Below are 22814 nucleotides of genomic sequence, written 5' to 3' on the forward strand. Positions count from 1 at the left end.
CCTGCAGCCCAGGGACACTGCCACTGCCCCGGGGACACTGCCACTGCCCCGGGGACACTGCCACTGTGCCATGGACACTACCACTGTGCCAGGGACACTGCCACTGCCCCGGGGACACTGCCACTGCCCCGGGGACACCGCCCCGGGGACACCTCCCCCTGCCCCGGGGACGCTGCCACCACCCAGGGACACTGCCACTGCCCCGGGGACACCTCCCACTGTGCCAGGGACACTGCCACCACCCAGGGACATCTCCCACTGCCTCAGGGACACCTTCCCCTGTCCCAGGTGCTCCAGCGCCAGTGTCCAGCCTGGCCTGGGGCACTCAGGGCTCCAGGGGCAGCCCCAGCTGCTCTGGGCACCTGTGCCAGGGCTGCCCACCCTCACAGCGAGGAGTTCCTCGCCCCAGCGGGAGGGCGAGCCCGGCTCACCGCGCTCCGCAGCGGGAGCTGCTCGGCGGCACTGCAGCCGTACCGGGCCGTGCCGGGGGCCGGGCCCCGCGGCGCACGGCGGTAACCGGTAACATTTATCACTTCCAGCCCGTCACGGCCGCTCTCTGGCCATTGCCCGTGGCGCGTAACTCTCGCTACACCCTATTGTCTCCGCGGCCCGGTGTCCCGAGCCCCCGCGGGCCTCACCAGGATGCGGCGGTGCCTCTTCCGCGGGTGCGCCGAGTCGCGGTTCCGGTACACCGTGAAGCGCAGCTCCTCGGGGCGCTCCAGCCTCCCGTTGGCGAACCGCACTGCGGGACAGGAATGCCGTGAGACCCGAGCCGCCATCCCCGCGCCCCGCCCCGCGCCCCCGGCCCGCTCCCGCTCACCGAGCGCCGCCGGCCGCTCGCCCTCGGGGTCGCCGCGGTAGCGCCAGGTGGCGGCGGCCATGGCGGAGCGGTGCCGGATGCGCGGCCCGGTTCCGGTTCCGCTTCCGGTTCCGCTCCTCTCGTTCCTCCGCCTCTTCCGCCACCGCCTCCCGCCGTGGCAACAAGCTCAGCCCCGATTGGGCCAGCTGAGACTCCGCCGCGGCCCACAAGTAACGAGCTCGCCGATTGGCTGCGGGCAGGGCTCGCGCCGCCAGCGGCCGGAAGTGACGCGCTGTGTCGGCGCGGCGGGGCGGGGCCGGAGCGGCGGGAGCGGGGCCCGGGCCGAGCCCAGCGCCAGGCCCAGGCCTAGGCCTAGTCCCGATCCCAGGCCCGAGCCCAATCCCGAGCCCAGGCCCGAGCCCGAGCCCCGCACGGCCCTTCCCGCACGGACACCGCAGGTGAGCGGGGCTGGGGGCGGCGCTGAGGCGGGGCCCGGTGATGTCGGCGCCGGGCGGGAGCGGGGCTCTCCGGGCTCCCCGGTATGTCCCGTGTGCGGCACAAAGCAGGGTCTGCGGGTGCGGGTTGTGCGGGGCTGGTGCCGCGCTGGGATGCAGGTGCCTCTCTGGGAGGGGCGCGCACCTTGGCTGTTCAGGTGAGGCACAAGGAAGAAACCGCGCAGAATAGATCAGGCAGTGTCTGCGGAAGAGCGCCTTTCAGCAGGAGACGCCGAGCTGTCCAGCGCCAGGTAACCTTCCGGACTTCTCAAAGGCTTTACAGTGCGTAATTTTCCCCGTGCTGAGTATTCCGGGTGAGCGCTCTCCCTGCTGTGACTCCCTCCAGGGACACACGGTGGGGTTCCTGGCATGTCTCGGGCGGGGCGGCGAGCTGCCCAGCAAAGACAGGGATGGGCAGGAAGGAAAAAGCAGCAAACGCGTCCGTGTGTGGGGATGGACTTTCTGAATCTGCAGGCGTTGGTTTGATGCCTCCTCAAAAGCATGGTTCTGGCCACGGGACTTTATTTTGGCTGGTTTATGGCCTCGTGCCCATCGATGCTGGAAAATGAGCACAGGAACTTGTGTGCGTGTGCCTTGGGCACGCAGATCTCACCAGGCTGTCACTGTAGGACGTGAAATGACGACACGCTCGCCGCTGCTTTCAAGGTGAAGAAAAAAGGGAATGTTTATTTTCTGACTCCAACATTTATGGTTTTCCAAAAGTGACAGCGGATTGGAGGGTGGCAGTGCCACCTCCCCAGTGACCCTGGACAAACCAACAGTCCATCAGATTCCTCCTACTCCATAAAGGAATGCAAAACAATGAAAGTGTGTGAGAAAGTTCATTATAAGAATGTAAACATCAGAAGGCTTAGGAAATCTTAAAAAATCAGGGCGACACCAGGTCTTACACTTGGCTGTTTTTTCATGAGGAGAAGTCAGGGTTTTGCCGAGGGTCACCCACGTACTGTTGAAATGGACCCACTAGGACAGGACTGCTGCTCTGGTAATGAGGGTTAGAGAGGAAGCCACCCTGCCTGCTGCCTGCCTGTCTGGCTGAGCGGCACTGTGCCGTGCCAGCAGCCCTGGTGCTCCTGCGGAAGGTTACCCACCTGTGTGAGCAGTATGTCAGAGGGGCAGCACGCTGTCATTGCAGTCAGACTGCCTTGCAGGCCAGGACTGAGTGTTTTACTCGCGGCTGTGAGGTGACCCATGCCGTCCAGTTTCCAGCACAGCTGTGTGGTGCTGTGGTTAGCTCCGTGGCATAGCCTGGACTGTCACTGCTCCTCTTGTCCTCCAGACTGCTGGCTTTGGTCCTGTGCCCAGGTGGTGGTGGCACACTCAGGCCAGTTGCTGTTTGTCTGTCTCTCAGCTGTCACCTTTTGTCTTCACTGCAGCCCGACCAGGGCTTCAGCCATAGGATCATACAGCGATTTGGGTGGGAGGGCACCTTGCCTTGTTCCACCTCCTGCTGTGGGCAGGGACACCTTCCACTGTCCCAGGCTGCTCCAAGCCCTGTCCAGCCTGGCCTTGGACATTCCAGGGGTCCAGGGGCAGCCCCAGCTGCTCTGGGCACCCTGTGCCAGGGCCTGCCCACCCTCCCAGGGAACAATCCCATGCTCTGCTGCTGTCTTTCAGTCTGAACCCACTTCCCTTTCTCCTTCACTGCAGCCTCATAAATGGTCTTGTCCCAGCCTCGCTGTAGCCCCTTCAGAGCTGGAAGGCCGTGGTGAGCTCACCCTGCAGGCTGGGCAATCCCAGTCCCCTTTGCTCATGGCAGCTGCTCCCCCGCTCTGCTCAGCCCGCTGTCCCACCCAGCAATTCCCTTGTGTTTTGCAGGACCATGGATTTCCCGGGGCACTTTGAGCAGGTCTTCCAGCAGCTCAACTACCAGCGCCTGCACGGGCAGCTGTGCGACTGCGTCATCGTGGTGGGCAGCCGGCACTTCAAGGCGCACCGCTCGGTGCTGGCCGCCTGCAGCACGCACTTCCGCGCGCTCTTCACCGTGGCCGAGGGCGACCAGAGCATGAACATGATCCAGCTGGACAGCGAGGTGGTGACGGCCGAGGCCTTCGCCGCGCTCATCGACATGATGTACACCTCCACGCTCATGCTGGGCGAGAGCAACGTGATGGACGTGCTGCTGGCCGCCTCGCACCTGCACCTCAACTCCGTGGTCAAGGCCTGCAAGCACTACCTGACGACACGGACGCTGCCGCTGTCGCCGCCCAGCGAGCGCGCGCAGGAGCAGAGCGCGCGGCTGCAGCGCTCCTTCATGCTGCAGCAGCTGGGGCTCAGCATCGTCAGCTCGGCGCTGGGCTCGGCGCAGGGCGCCGAGGAGGCCCCCGGCGCCGTGGGCGCGGCGCTGCGCGGCGGGCTGGAGCAGCGCGCCGCCTTCCCCATGCGCCGCCTGCACAAGCGCAAGCAGTCCTCCGAGGAGCGCGCCCGCCAGCGCATGCGGCCCGCCCTGGACGAGCCCGTGGCCGACGTGGCCGCCGAGAGCGGGCAGCCCGTGGTGCACTCGCGGGAGGATTTCTTCTCTCCCGACTCACTGAAGATGGTGGATAACCCCAAGGCGGATGCGGTTGGCGATAACCAGGAGGACAACACGATCATGTTCGACCAGTCCTTTGGTGCTCAGGAGGATGCTCAGGTGCCCAGCCAGTCAGACAATGGCGGAGGGAACATTTCCCAGATGTCCATGGCATCCCAGGCCACGCAGGTGGAAACCAGCTTCGACCAGGAGGCTGCTGCTGAGAAGAGCAACTTCCCCTGTGAAAATCCAGAGGTCAGCCTGAATGAGAAGGAGCACATGAGGGTGGTGGTGAAGTCGGAGCCCCTGAGCTCCCCGGAGCCTCAGGATGAGGTGAGCGACGTCACCTCCCAGGCGGAGGGCAGCGAGTCCGTGGAGGTGGAAGGAGGAGTGGTGAGTGCAGAGAAGATAGAGCTGAGTCCCGAGAGCAGCGACCGCAGCTTCTCGGACCCCCAGTCCAGCACTGACCGGGTGGGAGACATCCACATCATGGAGGTGTCCAACAACCTGGAGCACAAGTCTTCCTTCAGCATTTCAAATTTTTTGAATAAAAGCAGGGGAGGAGGCTTTGGCGCCAGCCAGAACAACGATGACAACATTCCCAACACCACCAGTGACTGCAGGATGGACAGCGACGCCCCTTACCTGATGAGCCCAGAGTCGGGGCCCGCCGGCGGCCACTCCTCTGCTGCCGTCTCGCACGTGGAGAACCCGTTCAGCGAGCCCACGGACTCGCACTTTGTGAGGCCCATGCAGGATGTGATGGGTCTGCCGTGCGTGCAGAGCTCCGGCTACCGAGCGGCGGAGCAGTTCGGCATGGATTTCCCCCGCTCGGGCCTGGGCTTGCACTCGCTCTCTCGGGCCATGATGGGCTCCGTGAGAGGCGGAGCTGGTGGCTTTCCCGGCTACCGCCGCATCGCCCCCAAAATGCCCGTGGTGACCTCGGTGCGGGGCTCGCAGCTGCAGGAGAGCTCTTCGGGCTCACAGCTGATGATGAACGGGGGCGCGTCCTTCGAGGGTGGGCACCTGTCGCAGCCGGGCCCGCCGCAGCTGACGCGCGCCTCGGCCGACGTGCTGTCCAAGTGTAAGAAGGCCCTGTCGGAGCACAACGTGCTGGTGGTGGAGGGCGCGCGCAAGTACGCCTGCAAGATCTGCTGCAAGACCTTCCTGACGCTGACGGACTGCAAGAAGCACATCCGCGTGCACACGGGGGAGAAGCCCTACGCCTGCCTCAAGTGCGGCAAGCGCTTCAGCCAGTCCAGCCACCTGTACAAACACTCTAAGACCACCTGCCTCAGGTGGCAGAGCAGCAACCTGCCCAGCAGCTTGCTGTGAGGCGGGGACGCTGCGGCGGGCGCACACCGGCGTGCCACGGTGCCGGCACAGGCCGGGCTCTGCCTTTGGGGATATCCGGTACCTACCTCGCGGGTGTCGCCGCCGGGAGCCGCGCGGCGGGATGGGGATGTGACCCCACGGCGGGGATGGGGATGGGACCCCACGGCCAAGAGCCTCTTTGCAGGGCAGAGGGGCGACGGCACGGGGGTCTCCTGAAATGGCACGGTTCGAGAGCAACAAACTGACGTGCGCATTTCTTCTTCTTTTTTTTTTTTTCTTCCTTCTCTTCTCTCTAAAGCGTTTTGTAACAGTGAAAGCATTTAAATGATTACTGTAACATGAGTTGCTGCATTACGTGAGGATGGTGGTGCAGACCCCTTACCTTTAAAAAACGGCTTAGGCTGCACCTGTCTGACATAACGCTTTAAAATACGCTACTTACGACGATAGTTCTAGGATTATGAATGTATGTTTGGCTGTTTTGTAGTAAAGGACACTGTGTAATCAAGGTGCTTAAATTAAATCCCAGACAAGTAACTTTTGGACTGCCAGGTGTACATATAACTTTAATACAGCAAGATCTGGATATTTGGCTGGGTTTTTTTTCCGTAGAAGCGAGTATTAAGTGGTAAGTGAAGTACTGTCTCTTGTTTGTGCTATTCCTAGCAGTATTTTAACCAGTTTGTATCTCCTATGTTACGATTCTATATACGCGGAAGTTTGAGCAGAGCTTGTCTTTGTCTGTTGTTTTGAAGGAGAGGGAATCCGTGATGGCTTTTTGTGCCACGATGTAAGGCAGCAGCATCCTGCTGTTCCCGGATGCCCACAGTCCATCTGGTCCCCGTCACGGCGTGAGCACGTTGTCTCTTTCTCTTATCTCCGGGCTTTAATTTCCTGCCCCGCGCACTGAGTGACTTCCCTTTGCAGCTGTGGGTCTGTCCTTGGGGCAAATGGCCCCTTTGCCCTACTGCACAGGGTCACGGAGTGTGCTCAGTGGGAAGGGAGCCCTCAGGATCACTGTGCCCAGCTCCTGGCCTTGCAGAGGATACCACAGCAATCCCGTCTTGTGCCTGACACTCCTTCGCCTCAGGCAGCTTGGGGTTGTCACCCTGTCCCTGGGGATCTTGTTCAGTGCCAGACCACCCTCCAGGTGAAAAACCTTTCCTGGTGGCCAACCTAAACCTCCCGTGATTCACCCTCAGCCGCTTTCTCCCTCCTGCCACTGCTCACGAGGGCGAGGAGCTCTGTACCTGCCCTTCTGCTGCTCCTCGGGAGGAGGATGGAGACCCCGCTGAGGTCTGCCCTCAGTGTCCTCTCCTCCAGGCTGAGCAAACCACTCCTCTGCAGACCCCTCACCCAGCCCACGGCCTCCTTCGGACAGCCTCTGGCAGCTTCGTGTCTTTTGTGTGATGGTGCTCAAAAGTCACTCGAGGCGAGGCTGCCCCAGAGCAGAGCCGAGCAGGGCAGGCAGTCCCCTCCCTCACCCTGCTGCTGACGCCCCCAGGACGTGGATGGCCCTCCTGGCTGCCGGGGCACGGCTCACGTTCTGTGAAACATCCTTATCAAATCCACTTAAGGTAGTGTCATAAAAGTACCTTCCCCCTTACACTTTAAAAAAAAGCTAATGTGAATTTAATTTTTAAAAAATGGCACCCTACGCACGCAGCAGAAATTTGTCTTTTTCTACATGAGTCATGTAAATGTCTTTTCAAAAGATTTTCTCTTCTTTGGTGCCGCCATCACTTAACGCTGCCTGCAGTCTCCTTTCTTCCTTGTCAGAGGTGCCCACGCACTGTGCTCAGCGTTCTTAACTTTTGAAATAAACTTTGAGAGCATGTCTGCTGATGGTGGATGCTGCTCAGCCGAGCAGGGGCTGGGGCAGGGCTGCAGCTGTCCCTCTGCTCAGGTGAGACAGAGGAGTCCCTGCCCCTGCCCTGCCAGCGTGTCGACCACCCGAGGAGTGCAGAAACACAGGAGATGGTTGGGCTAAGTCCTTTAAAATGGTAATATTTTGTTATAGGATTTACTTAATGGTCATATTTCTGGCTCTTGGTTTGGTTTTTTTTTAAGTATTAAAATAACACTTTTTTGAAGCAGTGGGATATGCTGTGTTTTGTTTTAAATAATTTCAGTATCGGGGACTAACAGCACTGAGCTGCATAAAAACTCTCCCAAACATCAATAAAGTGCAGTATTTTGTACTTTAATACTTTCTTGTGTTGCTTTATTAAGTAACACTGTTTCATCCTCATTGCATTTCTGGTGTTTTGCATTTCACACACGAGGCTTTTTTCTCATTTTGTGTTTCCTGTGGCACACCCGCATCTCTGAACTGTTGCCATGTTTTGGAATGAAGCATCTCTTCACGCAGTGAGACTAACTAGGAACTAAGGTGAGCAGATAAACACTTAACTGGACTCTTGGAGTGTTTTTGTACAGATTTTAACGTGGAATTTCAGTTCCCTATCCTTTCTCTGTGACGTTTGGAGCGTTTTTGGCAGCGGCAGCTTTAAATTCGTGGTCAGTTGGTGCAAGGCCTGGAGCCTGCAGCTGCCTCGCAGCCTTCTGAGTCTTCCTGAACAAAGCAATAAATTCCTGGGGACAGCATGGATAAACACCTGGGGCCTGAGCTGCTCCAGTGGCGGGTGTCCCGCCCCACAGCCTGCAGAGCTGATCTGAACTGTGCTCAGAGCGGAGCTTTGCTCGTGGGATCTCGCGTGGAGGCGTGGGGGCGTCTGTTCCGAAACAGCTGGAAATAAACCCTGCGTTTTGTGTGGCTGTGTCTGCCTGGCTTCACTGGTTTGGTGCTCTCCACACCAGCCTGTACAGAAAAAGTTGTGACTGCAGAAGGGATCACACAAACCTTGATAGCAGTTTTGTCCCCTGTAGAGTTCTTTGTGTTACTTTTGTTACTGAAGTGATATTTGCAGCGCTTGTAGAACTCATGATCCGCGGCCACTGCTGCTCTCCGAGTTCCTCGTGGGAGGATGTCACGGGTGCAGGAGGCGCTTGGGTCAGAGGAGTTCTGGGATGGACACCTGAGCTCCCTGTGGCAGCTGCTTTACCAGCTCGTGTCTGCTTCTGAGTGCACCTGGGGAGTCTGGCACGCCTGCTCGGACACCCGGCCAGTCCCTGTCATCACCAGGAACCTCTCAGGTGCTTGGTCACCATCCTTCAGTGTCACAGCAGCTCCACCAGCATCTTCCGTCAGGACTCTTGGGGAGCAGCGAGCTCCCCCCTGGCCCCAGGGCCTGGTTTTCACAGCAGAGTCAGTCCTCATTTCCCCTGGCTCCTCTGGGAGCTCCCCGGCCCGCTGGGATGCCCACTCCCTTCCTCCCCACCACCACGGCCACCAGCCTTTCCTGCTCAGTCCAGGTCACAAACCTCCAGAACTGTTTCCGACAGGCCAGCACAAGGCAACCAGCCGTGCTTGCGAACCAAAACTTCCTGATGAACGTGTCAGCATTCCTCCTGTGATGCAGGGAGCTCCCACCAGCCGTTACTGCTACCAGAGAGCGCTTCACGGAGCCTCCAGGAGATCCCAGCAGGGGCTGGCTCCAGGGGCAGCAGGGGACACGGGGCGTGCTGGCTGTGCGCTGGGCTCTGCCTGCCTCCCCACGCCGGGGGTATCTGCTGCCTGCTGCTCACCCCTCCTGCCTGCTGCGTGCTCCTCGCTCCCTCCCCTCGTGCTGCTGGCCCCAAAAAGCCCTGGCAGCCTGTCTGTCTGTCTGCCCCCTGTCTGGTGAGGGCACAGGGGAGAAGGCGCGGGGCGCTGCGGGGCTTGTCCTGGGGCACAGTGCTGGGAAAACCTCTGCCAACCCATCCCAGTGGGGTGGGCAGCCACTGGCACCAGGGCCCAGCTGGACACGGCACAGGGGCTGCGGTGTCCTCTGTGGGCCTGGACAGCACAGAGGGGTGTGCTGGGACTGGGAGGAGGAGGAGGAGGACGAGGACGAGGATGAGGAGGACGAGGAGGAGGAGGACAAGGAGGAGGAGGACAAGGAGGATGAGGAGGACGAGGAGGAGGAGGAGGATGAGGAGGAAGAGGACGAGGAGGTAGAGGATGGCTGATGGAGAGCCCAGGTGTGCTCTTCAGCACGTTCCTTGGCATGAGGACTGGGAGCACTTGGAGCTGGTTTGAGGCTGGCGAGAGCGACCTCCAGACCACGCCGGGGACACCTGTGGGGTGGCTGTGACAGGGCTGTGACAGGGCTGTGACAGGGCTGTCCTGTCTGCCACACGGCTGCCGATGACTGGGGGGGGGGCCATGGCAAGGCCAGTGGCCAGCCCCGGGCAGATCCACCCCCGTGCTGCAGGATGGGCCCGCTGGACCCCAGGCTCCTCAAAGCCGTGGCTGTCCACACCCCGAAAGTGTCCCAGGCCAGGCTGGACAGGGCTGCACCTGTCTGGGATAGTGAAGGTGTCCCTGCCTGCAGCAGGTGGGCTGGAGTGAGAGGATCCATAATGAGATGATCCATAATGAGATGATCCCTTCCAGCTCAACCCATTCCATGATTCTGGGAACAGTGGCACGGAGAGGTGGGCTCAGGTTCCAGCCCCATTCATGGAGGTGGGACGGTGGCTGCAGGACACAGGGATGCCCAAAGCCCTGCAGATGTGCCCAGCAGGCTCTCCTGGCAGCTGGCGGCTCCGGCCCTGCTCAGGCTCTCCTCTGCACCAACAAAAGTCACTGCACATCTCAGAAACTTGAGGGCAGCTGCAGCCCGAACCTACGAAGGGGTGGCAGAAGCTCCCAGTGAACTCCAGTTTGCCATCCACTCTGGAGCTGTGCCTGGGCTTGGTTAGGGATACAAAGGCCGAGCTGGAGGTTCCTGGGGAGCAGCACCAGCCTGTTCTCTGCTTTTCTTTAAGCAGAGGATTATGCAGTGCCATGGATGCCATAGGACCACCTGGTGCGTGGGCTGGCAGCAGCTCCTGTGGCAGCAGCAGCTCCTGTGGCAGCAGCAGCTCCTGTGGCAGCAGCAGCCTGCATGCACAGAGCTGTTCCTCTCCTCCCTTCCCGGCTGCAAGCCCAGGGAAGGCACTCCTGGCCTCTCACGGTGACCAGGAGCCAGGTTTTGAGGACGGATGCTGCAGCAGCAGCTCCCTTACGGTACCTCCAGCAGGGCAAACTGCCACCATGATATTTTATGAAAATCCTTTTTCCAGGATTCTCTTCTGCTGAGAAGCTGAGCAGCCTCAGGAATGGAATGTAACCAAGAACTCCCTGCTGCTGTGGGGTGCAGCAGGTGCATCTGGGGCTGGTCCATGGAGGTGTTTCTAATTAATGGCCAATCAAGGATGCAGCTGCTCAGACTCTGCTCAGTCACAGCCTTTGTTATTCATTCCTTTCTGTTCCTGCCCAGCCTTCTGATGGATCCTTTCTCTCTGTTCCTCTAGTATAGTTTTAATATAGCATTTTAATATAATATATATCATAACATAATAAATCAGCCTCCTGGAACACGGAGTCAGGATTCTCCTCTCTCCCCTTGTCCTGGGACCCCTCAAACCCAACCACAGCAAACATTCCCCGGCGCAGGGCCAGCCCCTCCCCACGGCCTGCTGGCACCCCCAGTGCGCCCACCACACGCCCTGCTCCCAAATAACACCAGCACCACACCTTGGCTGCCACTCTTTAATGGCTCGGGGCCACCGCAGGGGAGGGGACACGGGCTGGCGTCCCTCGGCGCTGCTGGAGCAGGGTCTGGCCATCGGGTCTGGCAATCAGGGTCTGGCCACGGGGTCTGGCCATCATCAGAGCTTCAGCTCGTGGGGCATGGGCTCCCCTCGCAGCCCAGCCAGCAGGTTCCTGGCAGCCAGCACGGCCATGGTGCTGCGCGTGGCGTACGTGGCGCTCCCGATGTGCGGCAGGATCACTGCGGGGACAGCAGGGACACCGCTCGCCTGCCAGCCCACGCTGCCCCTCCCGGGGCTCTCAGAAGAGCAGCACCCGGGGGATGGCGTCGGTGTGTTAATAAATAAGTGATGTTACTGCTGTGATAATGTGTGAAGTAAAGGCACGCGTGGGAATTGCGCCCTGCCTGCTCTTGTTTCAGAGCTCTCACATCTCCCAGCCCTGCAGGTATTTCCAGAAAGTCTCTGCTCCTATCACTCCTCACGCTGCCTACTTTGAGAAACAAGGCAAATAAAAAATGAGCTTTGGCAAAAAAACAGCAGCTTTAGGTTTGTACTTCAGAGAGAGACAGTCATGGGCAGTTCCAGATTTTCACGGATATCCCTGTGCTTTGTTTTTGGAACTTCCTTTTCCTACCCCAGAAACCCTCTCCCCATGGAGGGAGGACAGCCTGTGAGACACTGGCCACGCAAGCTCCTTGCTAGCCATCCTTCCTCAGCTGCATCGTCCTCCTCCTGAGAAGACAGGTCTCAGTGCTGGCCCTGCTCCTGCCCCATGTGCCATGTGCCATGTGCCACCTTCCCAGCACCTGAGGCACGCAGGTGACAGCGCCTGAAGCACCCAGCTGACAGCACCTGAAGCAGCTGGGTAACAGCGCCTGAAGCACCCAGGTGACAGCACCTGAAGCACCCAGGTGACAGCGCCTGAAGCAGCTGGGTGACAGCGCCTGAAGCACCCAGGTGACAGCACCTGAAGCGCCCAGGTGACAGGCTGCCCACGCCCACGGCAGCCCAGCAGCTCTGCCAGAACCCCTCCAGGCAAAGCCAGCAGCCCATCTTCAGCCAGGGGGGATCCTTCCCAGCCCCGTTTGTGCCCAGGAGCCCACGGAACACCCGAGCTGGGCAGGGCCTGAGCCGGGAATGGGCTTCTCTTTCGTGCCCCTGCTGATGCCAGATCCTGCACGACTTTCACACACGGAATGAAGGGCCTTCACAAGGGCTATCTCAAGAGCTCTGTGGAAAACTGAAACAGCTCCCACACTTGTTTGGCACCCCGCGGGTGGGTTCTTACCCCAGGGCAGCCCACCTAAGCACACCTGCCCTGCCTGTCCTGTGCCAGCAGCGCACTGGTGCTGCCCAGGTGTCCCTGCCACAGCTGCCCGCTCCCCGCACTCACCGCAGTTCCTGAGGGACAGCAGCGGGTGGTCCGTGGGCAGCGGCTCCGGCGTGGTGACGTCCAGCCCGGCGGCAGCGATCCGGCCCTGGGCCAGAGCCTCGTACAGATCCTCCTGGTTCACCACAGCGCCCCTGCCAAGGCCAGGGCCACAGCCTGGCGTCACTCCAGGCGCACGGGGGCAGAGCTCAGACCCTCTCCGGGCGTGCCCGACCCTCCCTGCTGCAGCTGCCCAGCGCGTGCTCCTGGATCGTCCATCCTGCCTTTGGCTCACTCCCGCGGCGCCTCGGGCTCCCCGTGGCTGCGGCCATGCAGGTGCTGCCCGTTCCCAGAGCCCAGCGGGTCCCCCCACGCCCTCGGACCCGTGGAAGGGCCGCGGCCGCTCTGCAGGCAGGGCCCGGGCGGGCAGTACCTGCTGGTGTTGACGAACACGGCGGTTTTCTTCATCCTGCCGAAGAACTCCTTGTCGCACATGCCCTGCGTGGCCGGCGTCAGGGCACAGGTGACCACCACGAAGTCCGACTCCTCGGCCAGCCTGGCGAGGGGCACTGGGGAGAGCAGGGGGACGCCCCACTGCAGCCAGCCCTGCCCTCGGCGGAGCTCCAGGGGCAGCTGCAGCGCCTGCAGGACCCCCGGGCACCCCCAGACCCCCCAGCTCCCACCCAGGAGCCCCCAGACCCTCTAAGTCCCCCAGGAGCCCCCAGACCCCCCAGCTCCCACCAGGAGCCCCCAGACCCCCCCAGGTCTCACCCAGGAGCCCCCAGGAGCCCCCAAGTCCCACCCAGGAGCCCCCAGACCCCCGCAGCTGCCACCCAGGAGCCCCCAAGTCCCACCCAGGAGCCCCCAGATCCCCCAGGTCCCACCCAGGAGCCCCCAGACCCCTCAGAAGCTTCCAGACCCCCAAGTCCCACCCAGGAGCCCCCAGACCCCCCAGGTCACACCCAGGAGCCCCCAGACCCCCCAGCTGCCACCCAGGAGCCCCCAGACCCCCCAGCCCCCCCCCCAGGAGCCCCCAGACCCGCCAGGTCCCACCCTGCAGGTGACAAGCCCCGTGAGTGACCCCCCCGGGGCTGTGCCAGCCGCGGTGCTCCCCGGCTGGTGGCTGACCCCCCCTGCCCTGGGGTCCCCCTTACCAAACTCAGCCCCAAACTCGGCGGCGCTCTCGGGCTTGGGGCCGCTGCCGGTGTACAGGAACCTCCTGACGCCGAAGGGCTGCAGGCGCCGGGCCACCGCCTGTCCTGCAGGCAGGGAGGAAGGGGCTGGGCTGCTCTGGCTGCACGGCACGGCACGGCACGGCACGGCTCCTGCAGCCCTGCTGTGCACGGCATGGCACGGCACGGCATGGCACGGCTCCTGCGGGGCTGCTGCAGCGGGGTCACCCCTGCCCGGCTCTGAGGTGGCTGGGAGGTGTTCTGCCCCGGGAAGGGGCCCAGGGGCACCAGGCTGCCCTGGCAGCGAGGATGGGCTGCTGCCGGAGCCCTGGCCGGGGGTCAGAGACCCTGGTGTGCAGCCACAGACCCCCGAGGCTTTGAGTGTGACCATGGAACCAGCTGCCAACCTCACATGAAGAATTAAATGTCACACAGGTTTAGAGAGCACAGCAGCAATGATCACAGGGTGAGGGAACAGTGTGAGGATTCTGTACGTGGGGGTTTGGGACTTTGCTGAGGCTCCAAGGGGAGGAATCAGGGCGGGCCCTGCCCTTCTTCCTTCTTCTTCCTGGCCCCCATGGTTTGGGGGATGCTGGCGCTTCCAGACTGGTCTGGAGTGGACAGTCACTGTCTGGCACAGGTGACAGCTCTGGGAACAGAACTGTACATACAGCACACGTAGTTTTTAGTGTCACAGACAGCAGCAGCCCCGTGGGAGGGCAGCGTGCCCCTGGCTGAGCTGCTGAGCAGATCGCGGCAGGCCAGGCAGAAAATGTTCAGATAACAATTAATGAACAGCCCTGAGAACTGCAGCCCAAGAGTCCTGACTCCTTCAACAGCCGGGCTGGGAAAAGGACTTTCAACACATCTGGGGGTCGCCCTGATAGCAGAGATCAGCACAGGACAAAGTCCACAGGACACTGGGCACCATCCAGCGTGGACTTTGCCACTGCCACTGTGTCACAGCCCAGCACAGGGGGAGGCAGGGTGCTGCAGGGCTGGGGGTGGTGCGAGCAGAGCTGCTGGGAGAGGCTCTGCAGGCTCCCAGGGGCTGAAACAGCTGAGCACCAGCCCACCACAGCCACAGAGAGCCAGAACAGCCTGGGCTGGAAAAGCCAGCCAAGACCACCTCGTTCCAGCCCTCCCACCCTGGCAAGGGCTCCTTGCAGCAGCCCAGGCTGAGCGGGAGGCTCCGAGCCCACCGTGCCGCTGCTGGGGACAGAGATCAGCCCTGGGAGCCCTGGGATCAGCTGCAGGATCAGCAGGAGCTTACCGATCCTGCCCAGCCCGACGATGCCCACGGTGCTGTCGGACAGGCCGTACCCGCACATCCACAGCGGCTTCCAGGTGGTCCAGCCGCCGCTGGCAGGGAGAAAGGGACAGGGACAGGGGCAGGGGATGCTCAGAGCCCAGCCCAGGTGCTCCTTGTGAGCTGCACGAACCCCTGGCCATGGCCCCTTGTCACCAGCCATTGGCACAGCCCTGGCACAGCCCATTGTCCCCAGCCATTGGCACAGCCCTGCAAAGCCCATTGTCCCCAGCCCCTTGTCACCAGCCATTGTCACAGCCCTGGCCCCTTGTCCCCAGCCATTGTCACAGCCCTGGCACAGCCCCTTGTCCCCAGCCCCTTGTCCCCAGCCCTGGCACAGCCCATTGTCCCCAGCCATTGTCACAGCCCTGGCCCCTTGTCACCAGCCATTGTCAGAGCCCTGGCACAGCCCCTTGTCACCAGCCCCCTGGCACAGCCCTGGCCCCTTGTCCCCAGCCATTGTCACAGCCCTGGCCCCTTGTCCCCAGCCATTGTCACAGCCCTGGCACAGCCCATTGTCCCCAGCCCCTTGTCCCCAGCCATTGTCAAAGCCCTGGCACAGCCCATTGTGCGCAGCCCCTTGTCCCCAGCCATTGTCACAGCCCCAGCCCCTTGTCCCCAGCCCCTTGTCACACCCCTGGCCCCGGGCGATTGTCCCCAGCCCCGGCATGGCCCCGGCAGCCTCGGGAGTCCCTCGCTCACCTCCTGACCTGCTCGGCAGCCTCGGGCAGCCGGCGGCACGCCGACAGCAGCAGGGCCACCGACAGCTCGGCCGTGGCGTCGGTCAGCACGTCGGGGGTGTAGCCCACGCGGATGCCCCTGCAGCGGGCACGGGGCAGCAGTGAGGGGTGCAGCCCACCCGGGTGCCCCTGCAGCGGGCACGGGGGGCTCTGGGGGCTGCCCCGCCACCCCGGGGAGCCAGCACGGTGCCTGTCCCCAGCACAGGGACACGACAGCCCTCCTGCCACCCCCTTCCCAGGCTGCCCCGGCTGGGCACGGCACCCCAAGGCTGCTCCCGGTGACCCCCAGCCCCGAGAGGGGAGCAGGGGGCTGACCCCAGCCGCCCCGAGAGCCCCCTGCGGGATGTGGGGGTGCCGGGGAGGGGGCCCGGGCCGGGCTGGGGGTCAGAGCAGGGGGAGGCTGGGGCGGGGCAGCAGAGGGGCAGCAGAGGGGCAGCGTTACCGCTTCTTGATCTCGTCCAGGGCCAGGTGGTCAAAGCCCACGGACAGCGTGCTGATCACCTTCAGGCCGGGCCCTGCAACACACGAGGGGCGCTGCCGTGCCTGGCCCGGGGCAGCCTGGGGGGCCCGGGCTGGCTCGGGGGGGGGCCACAGGGCTGGCTGGGGGGTCCCGGGGCAGGCTGGGGGGGTCCCAGGGCAAGCTGGGGGGTCCCGGGGCTGGCTGGGGGTTCCAGGGCTGGCTGGGGGTCCCGGGACAGGCTGGGGGGTCACAGGCCTGGCTGGGGGGTCCTGTTGGAGGCTGGGGGGTCCCAGGGCAGGCTGGGTGAGCGCAGGGCAGGCTGGGGGGTCCCGGGGCATGTTGGGGGGTCCCGGGGCAGCTGGGGGGGGGTCCCGGGGCTGGCTGGGGGTCCCGGGGCAGGCGGGGGGTCCCGGGGCTGGCAGGGGGGTCCCAGGGCAGGCTGGGTGGGTGAAGGGCTGGCTGGGGGGGGGTTCCGGGGCAGGCTGGGGGAGCAGGGGTCGGGGGCAGGCTGGGGGGTCCCGGGGCTGGCTGGGGGTCCGGGGGAGCGGGGTCCCGCACGCACCGGCCGCGTCCAGCACCTCGCGGTCGATGCGGTCCGAGAGCAGGCAGAGCAGCCCGCGGGTCCCCGCCACGCCCGCCAGCAGCTCGGCCCGCGGCACCGGCTCCTCCGAGTCCCACTGCTGCACGCGGCACCTGCGGCACCGGCGCCGTCACACCCCGGCACCGGCGCCGAGACTGGCACCGGGACCGGGACCGTCACACACCGGCACACACCGGCACCGGCACCGGGACTGGCACCGGGACCGTCACACACCGGCACACACCGGCACCGGCACCGGGACTGGCACCGGGACCGGGACCGTCACACACCGGCACCGGCCGCAACCGGCACCGGCAGCGACCGGGACTGGCATCGGGACGGGCACTGAAACCGGCACCGGGAGCGGCCCCGGGCCAGAGACACAGGTCAGGGGAACAGCGGGAACAGTCACCGACCGGCACCGGGAGCGGCACTGGGACAGGCACCGACCGGCACCGGCACCGGCACCGGCACCGGCGCCGTGACCCGCCCGCCCCGCGCTCACCCGCTGGCCTGGGACAGCACCCGCAGCCCCTCGGCCGGGATCCGCCGCGTCACGAACACCGACATGGCCATGGCACCGCCACCGCCGGGACAGCCCCGAGCCGCCCGGAACTGCCCGGGAACGCCGGAACCGCCCCGGAGCACCGGAACCGCCCCGGGAGCACCGGAACCGCCCCGGGAGCGCCGGAACCGCCCCGGAGCACCGGAACCGCCCCGGGAGCACCGGAACCGCCCCGGGAGCGCCGGAACCGCCCCGGAGCACCGGAACCGCCCCGGAGCACCGGAACCGCCCCGGAGCACCGGAACCGCCCGCCCGCCGCGCCGGGGCCGCTCCGCCCCGGGCCCGCCTCCTGCGCGCCCCGCCCGCCGCCGGGACAGCCCGGGCAGGGGGGGACAGCCCGGGACAACCCCGGGACAGCCCGGGCAGGGGGGGGACAGCCCGGGACAGCCCGGGACAACCCCGGCAGGGGAGGACAGCCCGGGACAGCCCGGGACAACCCCGGCAGGGGGGGACATCCACGGACATGGGGGGACATCCACGGGCAGGGGGGGACAGCACGGGACAGCCCGGGACAGCCCGGGCAGGTGGGGACAGCCCGGGACAACCCCGGGACAGCCCGGGCAGGGGGGGGACATCCACGGACATGGGGGGCCATCCACGGGTAGGGGGGGACAGCACGGGACAGGGGGGGACAGCCCGGGACAACCCCGGGACAGCCCGGGCAGGGGGGGACATGCCGGGCAGGTGTGACCGTCCCCGGGCAGGTGTGGCCATCCCCGGGCGTGGGGACATCCCTGCACAGGTAAAGGAGGCTCAGGGGTCCCTTGTGGCTCTGCCAGGAGGGGTCACACCGGGGGGATTTGGGATCTTATCCCAGGGGACAGGGACAGCAGCAGAGGGAGCGGCCTCAGGGTGGAACAGCATGAATTTCCCCATGGAAAGGGGGCTCAGCGCTGGAGCTGCCCAGGGGGTTGGGAGTGCCCAGCCCTGCAGGTGGCACCTGGAGGTGGCACTGGGAGCCCTGGGCTGGGGACAGGCCGGTGTCCGTGGTGCCGGAGCTGTCGCGCAGCCGGGTGCCCCCGTGGCTGCACACACCTGTGCGCGCTCTCGCTCGCAGCCTGGCGCCCACCTGCGCGTACAGGTGAGCGCACTCCCGCACCCACGCCCAGCGCTGGGGCTCCTTCGGGTGAATTCCCCCCAGGGCCTCCCTGGGACATCCCACAGGCTCCGGATGGGTCACCTGCCCCTCGGCTGGGCGGTGAGACCGTGCTCATTAATTAATTAAACCAGGTTTGAATGGCCTGGGGGGCCTGGTTGGAGCGCGGTGTGTGACTGCAGGTGCGGGGCGGGGGAGCCTGTAGTGGATGTTTTCACCCCCGACGGGCGGGAGAGGACGATGTGGGAACCCAGGACACCCCTCTGGGTGCCCTGGATGGGCAGAGCCCCGGGCAGGGGGCTCTGAGACCCTGGCAGCAGCCAAGGACACACGTGGGGTTTTGATCTGAGCCCGTGGAGCAAATTACCAACTCTGTGTGGAGAATTACAAGCCACACACACAAGTTTAGGTGTTGTAGTAGAAGCAGTCACAAAGTGAAAGGAAGGATTTCTGAGTGCTGTACAGGGGGGTTTTAAGCCTTGCACGCAGGGGTCCAAGTTTTGTCCATGGGGGTCAGGGGTTCTAAGATGGAGGGATTTGGGTGTGCCCTGTGCTCTTTCTTTCTCCTTCCCAGCCTCCATGTCTTTGGTGCTGTTGGCACTCACAGATTGGTTTAGAGCAGAAAGTCACCATTCAATATAGATAGCAGGCATTGGGGAAAAGTATAAACATGTAACAGGTAATGTGTGATATAAAAGATGGCAGCAGCCCCTGGGAGGGCAGTGTGCCTCTGTCTGACCTGCTGAACGGGCCACAGCAGCTCAGGAGAAGAATCTTTAGATAACCAACAATAAACTACCTTGAGACCAGACAACAGAGGACTGCTGAGTCTTTCTTTGAAGGCACGGGTTGGAGCAGAGACTTTTCCACCTTTGGGGGTCACCCCAATCCGGGGCTGAGACCCCGCAGGACGAGGCATCTGACTCTGTCTCATCAGAAGGGTAATTAATGACTCATTATGCTGCACTATTCCACGCTGTATTACACTCTGCCACATTACAGATCTGACCTGAGTCTGCCGGGCGCCCGGCTCTGCGCTGAGCTGCCCAGAGTCTGGTGGCTGTCCCCACACACAGCCGTGTCCCCACACACAGCCCTGCCCCGGCAGGCCAGGGAAACAACCACCGCCACTCCGGGTAAAGGATCTCACCCTGCATTCTGCTCTGGCGCAAACGCAGGCACAGCAGGTGATTGGAACTGCTTTTCCTTTCTCCCAGGGTCAGAATTATTTCTTCCCAGAAATTATCTTGGGAAGAATTGTGCCTTGCGTGAAAAAAGTATGTATGACTGGCTAATACATACGTAAAATGTAAATAATAAAAAACACATAAATATGAAATATTATAATAATATTTAACAATAATATTAAAATAATAGATTTAAAATAATATAATAATATTTAAATATAATAGATAATAATATCTAAAATATTAGCAAAATAATTATTTAAATATTAAAATTAATAATTATTAAAATATAATATTTAATAATAATATTGAAGATATTAGCAAAATAATTATTTAAACATTAAAATTAATAATTATTAAAATACAAGATATAATAATAATATTTAAAATATTATCAAAATAATTATTTAAATATTAAAATTAATAATTATTAAAATATAATATTTAATAATAATATTGAAGATATTAGCAAAATAATTATTTAAACATTAAAATTAATAATTATTAAAATGGAATATGTAATAATAATATTTAAAATATTATCAAAATAATTATTTAAATATTAAAATTAATAATTATTAAAATAGAATATGTAATAATAATAGTTAAAATATTAAAATAATTATTAAAATATTAAAATTATTAATTAATAAAATAATATTATTTAAAGATAAGATACATTAAAATACATAAAATACATAAAATATATTTTATGACAGGCTTTTCACAAATATTAAAATGAGTATTGTATGTGTTGTTTTAGAAAGGGGTGCTGTGTTAATTTTCTTAAGTAGTGTGTCAAATACAGTTTTAGGTTATAACATCATGTTAAAATAGAAACTATTCTAAGATACATCTTTTAAAAAAGAAAGGACTTGCAGTGAGATAGCAGCCACAGGACACCCAAAGCTTTCAGGGAAAGAGAATTTATTGCTCTTTTACCAAGAGAAATGAACTTCTTCCCGCCATGAAGGTGCTGTCAGGATTCAGAGGAAGAAGCTGACACTGCCCAGCCAGAATCCTGTGTTTGGATGGAATTTCTGCATCATGTGTGAGGTGTATGAATATGCAACAGGCTGTTGCTTTTAAGGGTTAATCCTCTGTTAACATGGGTCCTTTTTCAGGCTCATTTTGCCCAGAAAAGGCACCAGGACTGTCAGTAACTCTTTGTTTTTATTGCCCCGCATTGTCCTAATCCCAATTGTCCAAACTGTTATTACCCTAATCATATTCCTATTTTTACAACCATTTCATTACTATGAAACTTTTAAAATTTTAAAAACAAGCGACTGGCGTTTTTCACACAGGACGAGGAAGCAAAAGTCTGCGGGCAGAGGGAACACGGAGTTTGAGGTACACGCACCCGAAAATGGCTGCGTTTGGGATTAATTCTGCTGCTCCAGGTGGGCACCTTGGTGTAAACAAGCAGCTTGACTGGGCCAATATTCAAGCAGCAATCAATTTATTAATTAATGTGGTAAAGGATGAGCAAACAGCGCTGGGTGCAGTGGGGGAAGGTTTCCCTCCAGCTGCACCCCGATGGTTGGGGCTCACAGGTATTTCTAGGGGTGCACACATGCCTTCTCAGCAGTTTCTGTTCCCAGTTTTCACATCACAATTCTATACACTGTTGTGAGTTAGTTTTTCTCAGGATGTACCCCAGAAAGGAGTATTCCCAGATGGTGGAGTCCGACTTCCCAAAGAAGAAAGAGGTCTCCCAGCTGGTGCGGTCCAGACTCCAGATGTGGGCCCACCTTTTAATTGCAAAGACCATAAATCTCATAGCAGTGATGTCCAGCTTCCCTTGGTCGAAGCTATCAATCCTTGGGTTGATGTTCATCTTCCTTTCTCAAGCTGCTTTTTACTGTTTTGCTAAGGTGTTGAGATAAGCATCTTTCCTTTACATATATTCTAAACTTATATTTTCAAAGCTCCTTACTACAAGCAATATTCTAAAATTATACTTCAAAAGGTGATTATTGCAAAGCTGTTTAATGCTTTACAGGGACACAGGCCTGTCACGTTTGGTGTGTCGAGCCAGGTCCAATGAGCTCTCAAAACCAACATAATGCACCCAAGGCAGCTCAGCTTCCCTTGCAGGCATAAAAATAAGCAGGGTGGCTTCTGCTGCAGCGTTGGAAACAAAAATGTTTGATAAAGGGCAAAATAACAAACAGGAAAAACCAAGCCAGGTGCAGCAGGTTGTGCTCCTGGTAAAACACCTCACAAAAGTGATTAGCCTTATAGTTCTCTTTCTGCTAAATTGCCCAGGTGGGGCTTTTTGGCTTGTGTCCAATTAGCCATCCTTCAGTTTGAGGTGAAGTCCCCCGGGTCCTATGAGGTGGCTTTTCACCTAATGGCTGAGAGAAACTTCTGGGCTTCTTTCCTTTTTGGGGGACAAAGGATGGTTCTGTCACTCTGGCTCTGGGCAGCTGTGGTGAACGGGTGTGATCCGTGCTGACAAAACTGAAACAGCAATCAATATTGATGCAGTGATTAATATTAGAAATGAATAATAAAACAGTTAAAAGGTAAACGCCAAAAAAAGGAGAGGAAGAGAGAGGAGGGGTTCCCCCCTTCTCCTGCAGATGTTCCGAGCAGGAAGGAGCAAGAGATAACTGTTACTGAATTTATCTGGAAGAGAGGAGAATTCAGTGGGAAACATGGTAATTATATGACATTTATTGCTTTAATGTTGGAACATGATATTGGCTTATGTTAGCTTTGGCTCGCGCCACACCAGCTTGCTGCACATGTGTAATCCACAGGCGGAATGAAGGACGCTGAGGAAGAGGAGAAGCCTTCCTCAGACGACCCCCGAAGCGTGGTGCGGCCACCTGAAAGGATGGTGGAGCGTGTGTGATGAAGGTGATGATGAGGGTGGAGATACAGGTGTGACCAATGGCAAATGGGAGGAGATGGTGATGGCACACAGCATCAAAAGGGGAATTGTAACTTAAAGACCTTGAACGTGAGGTGGCGGGGGTCCAAAGGCCCTGCACTCTGTACCCCACACGGTAACATTTTTTGTTTTGTTTTGTTTGCTTTTGCACTAGTGTAAGAGCCAAATTATCCCTTGCTTTTACCAAATTACATCGTCAATACTCTGAGTGCATTCAATTTTATATACATATATATATTGAGCTACTTAATTAAAATCGCTGCTACATTTAATTCTGTTTGGGTTTTTTTTTTTTTTTTTTTTTTTTTTTTTATGGGATAATTGGGCAAACACAACAATATCCATCCCTTGTTTCCCATTTTGGGGTTCCCGGGTAAACCCCATGCAGGCAGGTAAAGGCCTCATTCTGCTTGCACCTCCTGGCTTGTGGCAGGCAGGCCCGGCTGTCCCAGCTCCGGGAAACTGCAAACCTTCCAAGAGGGCTGGAAGGCAGGGAGGGGAGTGGGCGGTGGAAACTAGGACACCCAAAACCCACCTCTGATCTGACACCCAGACCCTGGGGAAACGACGTCTGTTTTCCGTGGAAAACGGCCTCGATTGGCGGTGTTATGAAAGAAATTGCCGATCAAATCG

The 22814-nt window shown here is 59.5% G+C and overlaps 2 protein-coding genes across 4 annotated transcripts; one reads left to right on the plus strand and one right to left on the minus strand.

Annotated features, from left to right (window-relative positions):
• The first annotated feature begins 954 nt into the window (after nucleotides 1-954).
• ZBTB5 (zinc finger and BTB domain containing 5) lies at nucleotides 955-8880 on the plus strand. Of its 3 annotated transcripts, none has more exons than XM_038125932.1 (2): nucleotides 955-1544; nucleotides 3133-8880. In XM_038125932.1, the coding sequence occupies exon 2, from the start codon at nucleotides 3137-3139 to the stop codon at nucleotides 5159-5161; it is 2025 nt and encodes a 674-aa protein (XP_037981860.1). In that variant the 5' UTR covers nucleotides 955-1544; nucleotides 3133-3136; the 3' UTR covers nucleotides 5162-8880. The 3 variants fall into 3 exon arrangements, with proteins under 3 accessions (XP_037981860.1, XP_037981858.1, XP_037981859.1); XM_038125930.1 differs by having other exon boundaries at nucleotides 955-1338; XM_038125931.1 differs by having other exon boundaries at nucleotides 959-1257.
• Nucleotides 8881-10785: 1905 nt separating this feature from the next.
• LOC119696216 (glyoxylate reductase/hydroxypyruvate reductase-like) lies at nucleotides 10786-17108 on the minus strand. Its single transcript, XM_038125938.1, has 9 exons — nucleotides 16937-17108; nucleotides 16414-16544; nucleotides 15834-15906; nucleotides 15354-15470; nucleotides 14616-14704; nucleotides 13325-13429; nucleotides 12604-12739; nucleotides 12195-12325; nucleotides 10786-11040 (listed from the first exon to the last, which is right to left on the minus strand). The coding sequence occupies exons 1-9, from the start codon at nucleotides 17005-17007 to the stop codon at nucleotides 10919-10921; spliced, it is 975 nt and encodes a 324-aa protein (XP_037981866.1). The 5' UTR covers nucleotides 17008-17108; the 3' UTR covers nucleotides 10786-10918.
• Nucleotides 17109-22814: the final 5706 nt, after the last annotated feature.

Source organism: Motacilla alba, chromosome Z, assembly GCF_015832195.1.
Source record: "Motacilla alba alba isolate MOTALB_02 chromosome Z, Motacilla_alba_V1.0_pri, whole genome shotgun sequence".
Taxonomy (NCBI): domain Eukaryota; kingdom Metazoa; phylum Chordata; class Aves; order Passeriformes; family Motacillidae; genus Motacilla; species Motacilla alba.

Excerpts from the sequence above, each read along its gene's own strand:
- ZBTB5 (XM_038125930.1), top strand. The coding sequence starts at position 1,298 with ATGTCGGCGCCGGGCGGGAGCGGGGCTCTCCGGGCTCCCCG. Across the intron at positions 1,339-3,132 it reads GGGGCTCTCCGGGCTCCCCG|GACCATGGATTTCCCGGGGC; the intron begins GTATGTCCCGTG and ends TGTGTTTTGCAG.
- LOC119696216 (XM_038125938.1), bottom strand. The coding sequence starts at position 17,007 with ATGGCCATGTCGGTGTTCGTGACGCGGCGGATCCCGGCCGAGGGGCTG. Across the intron at positions 15,907-16,413 it reads CGAGGTGCTGGACGCGGCCG|GGCCCGGCCTGAAGGTGATC; the intron begins GTGCGTGCGGGA and ends CGTGTGTTGCAG. Across the intron at positions 14,705-15,353 it reads GCTGCCGAGCAGGTCAGGAG|CGGCGGCTGGACCACCTGGA; the intron begins GTGAGCGAGGGA and ends TCTCCCTGCCAG.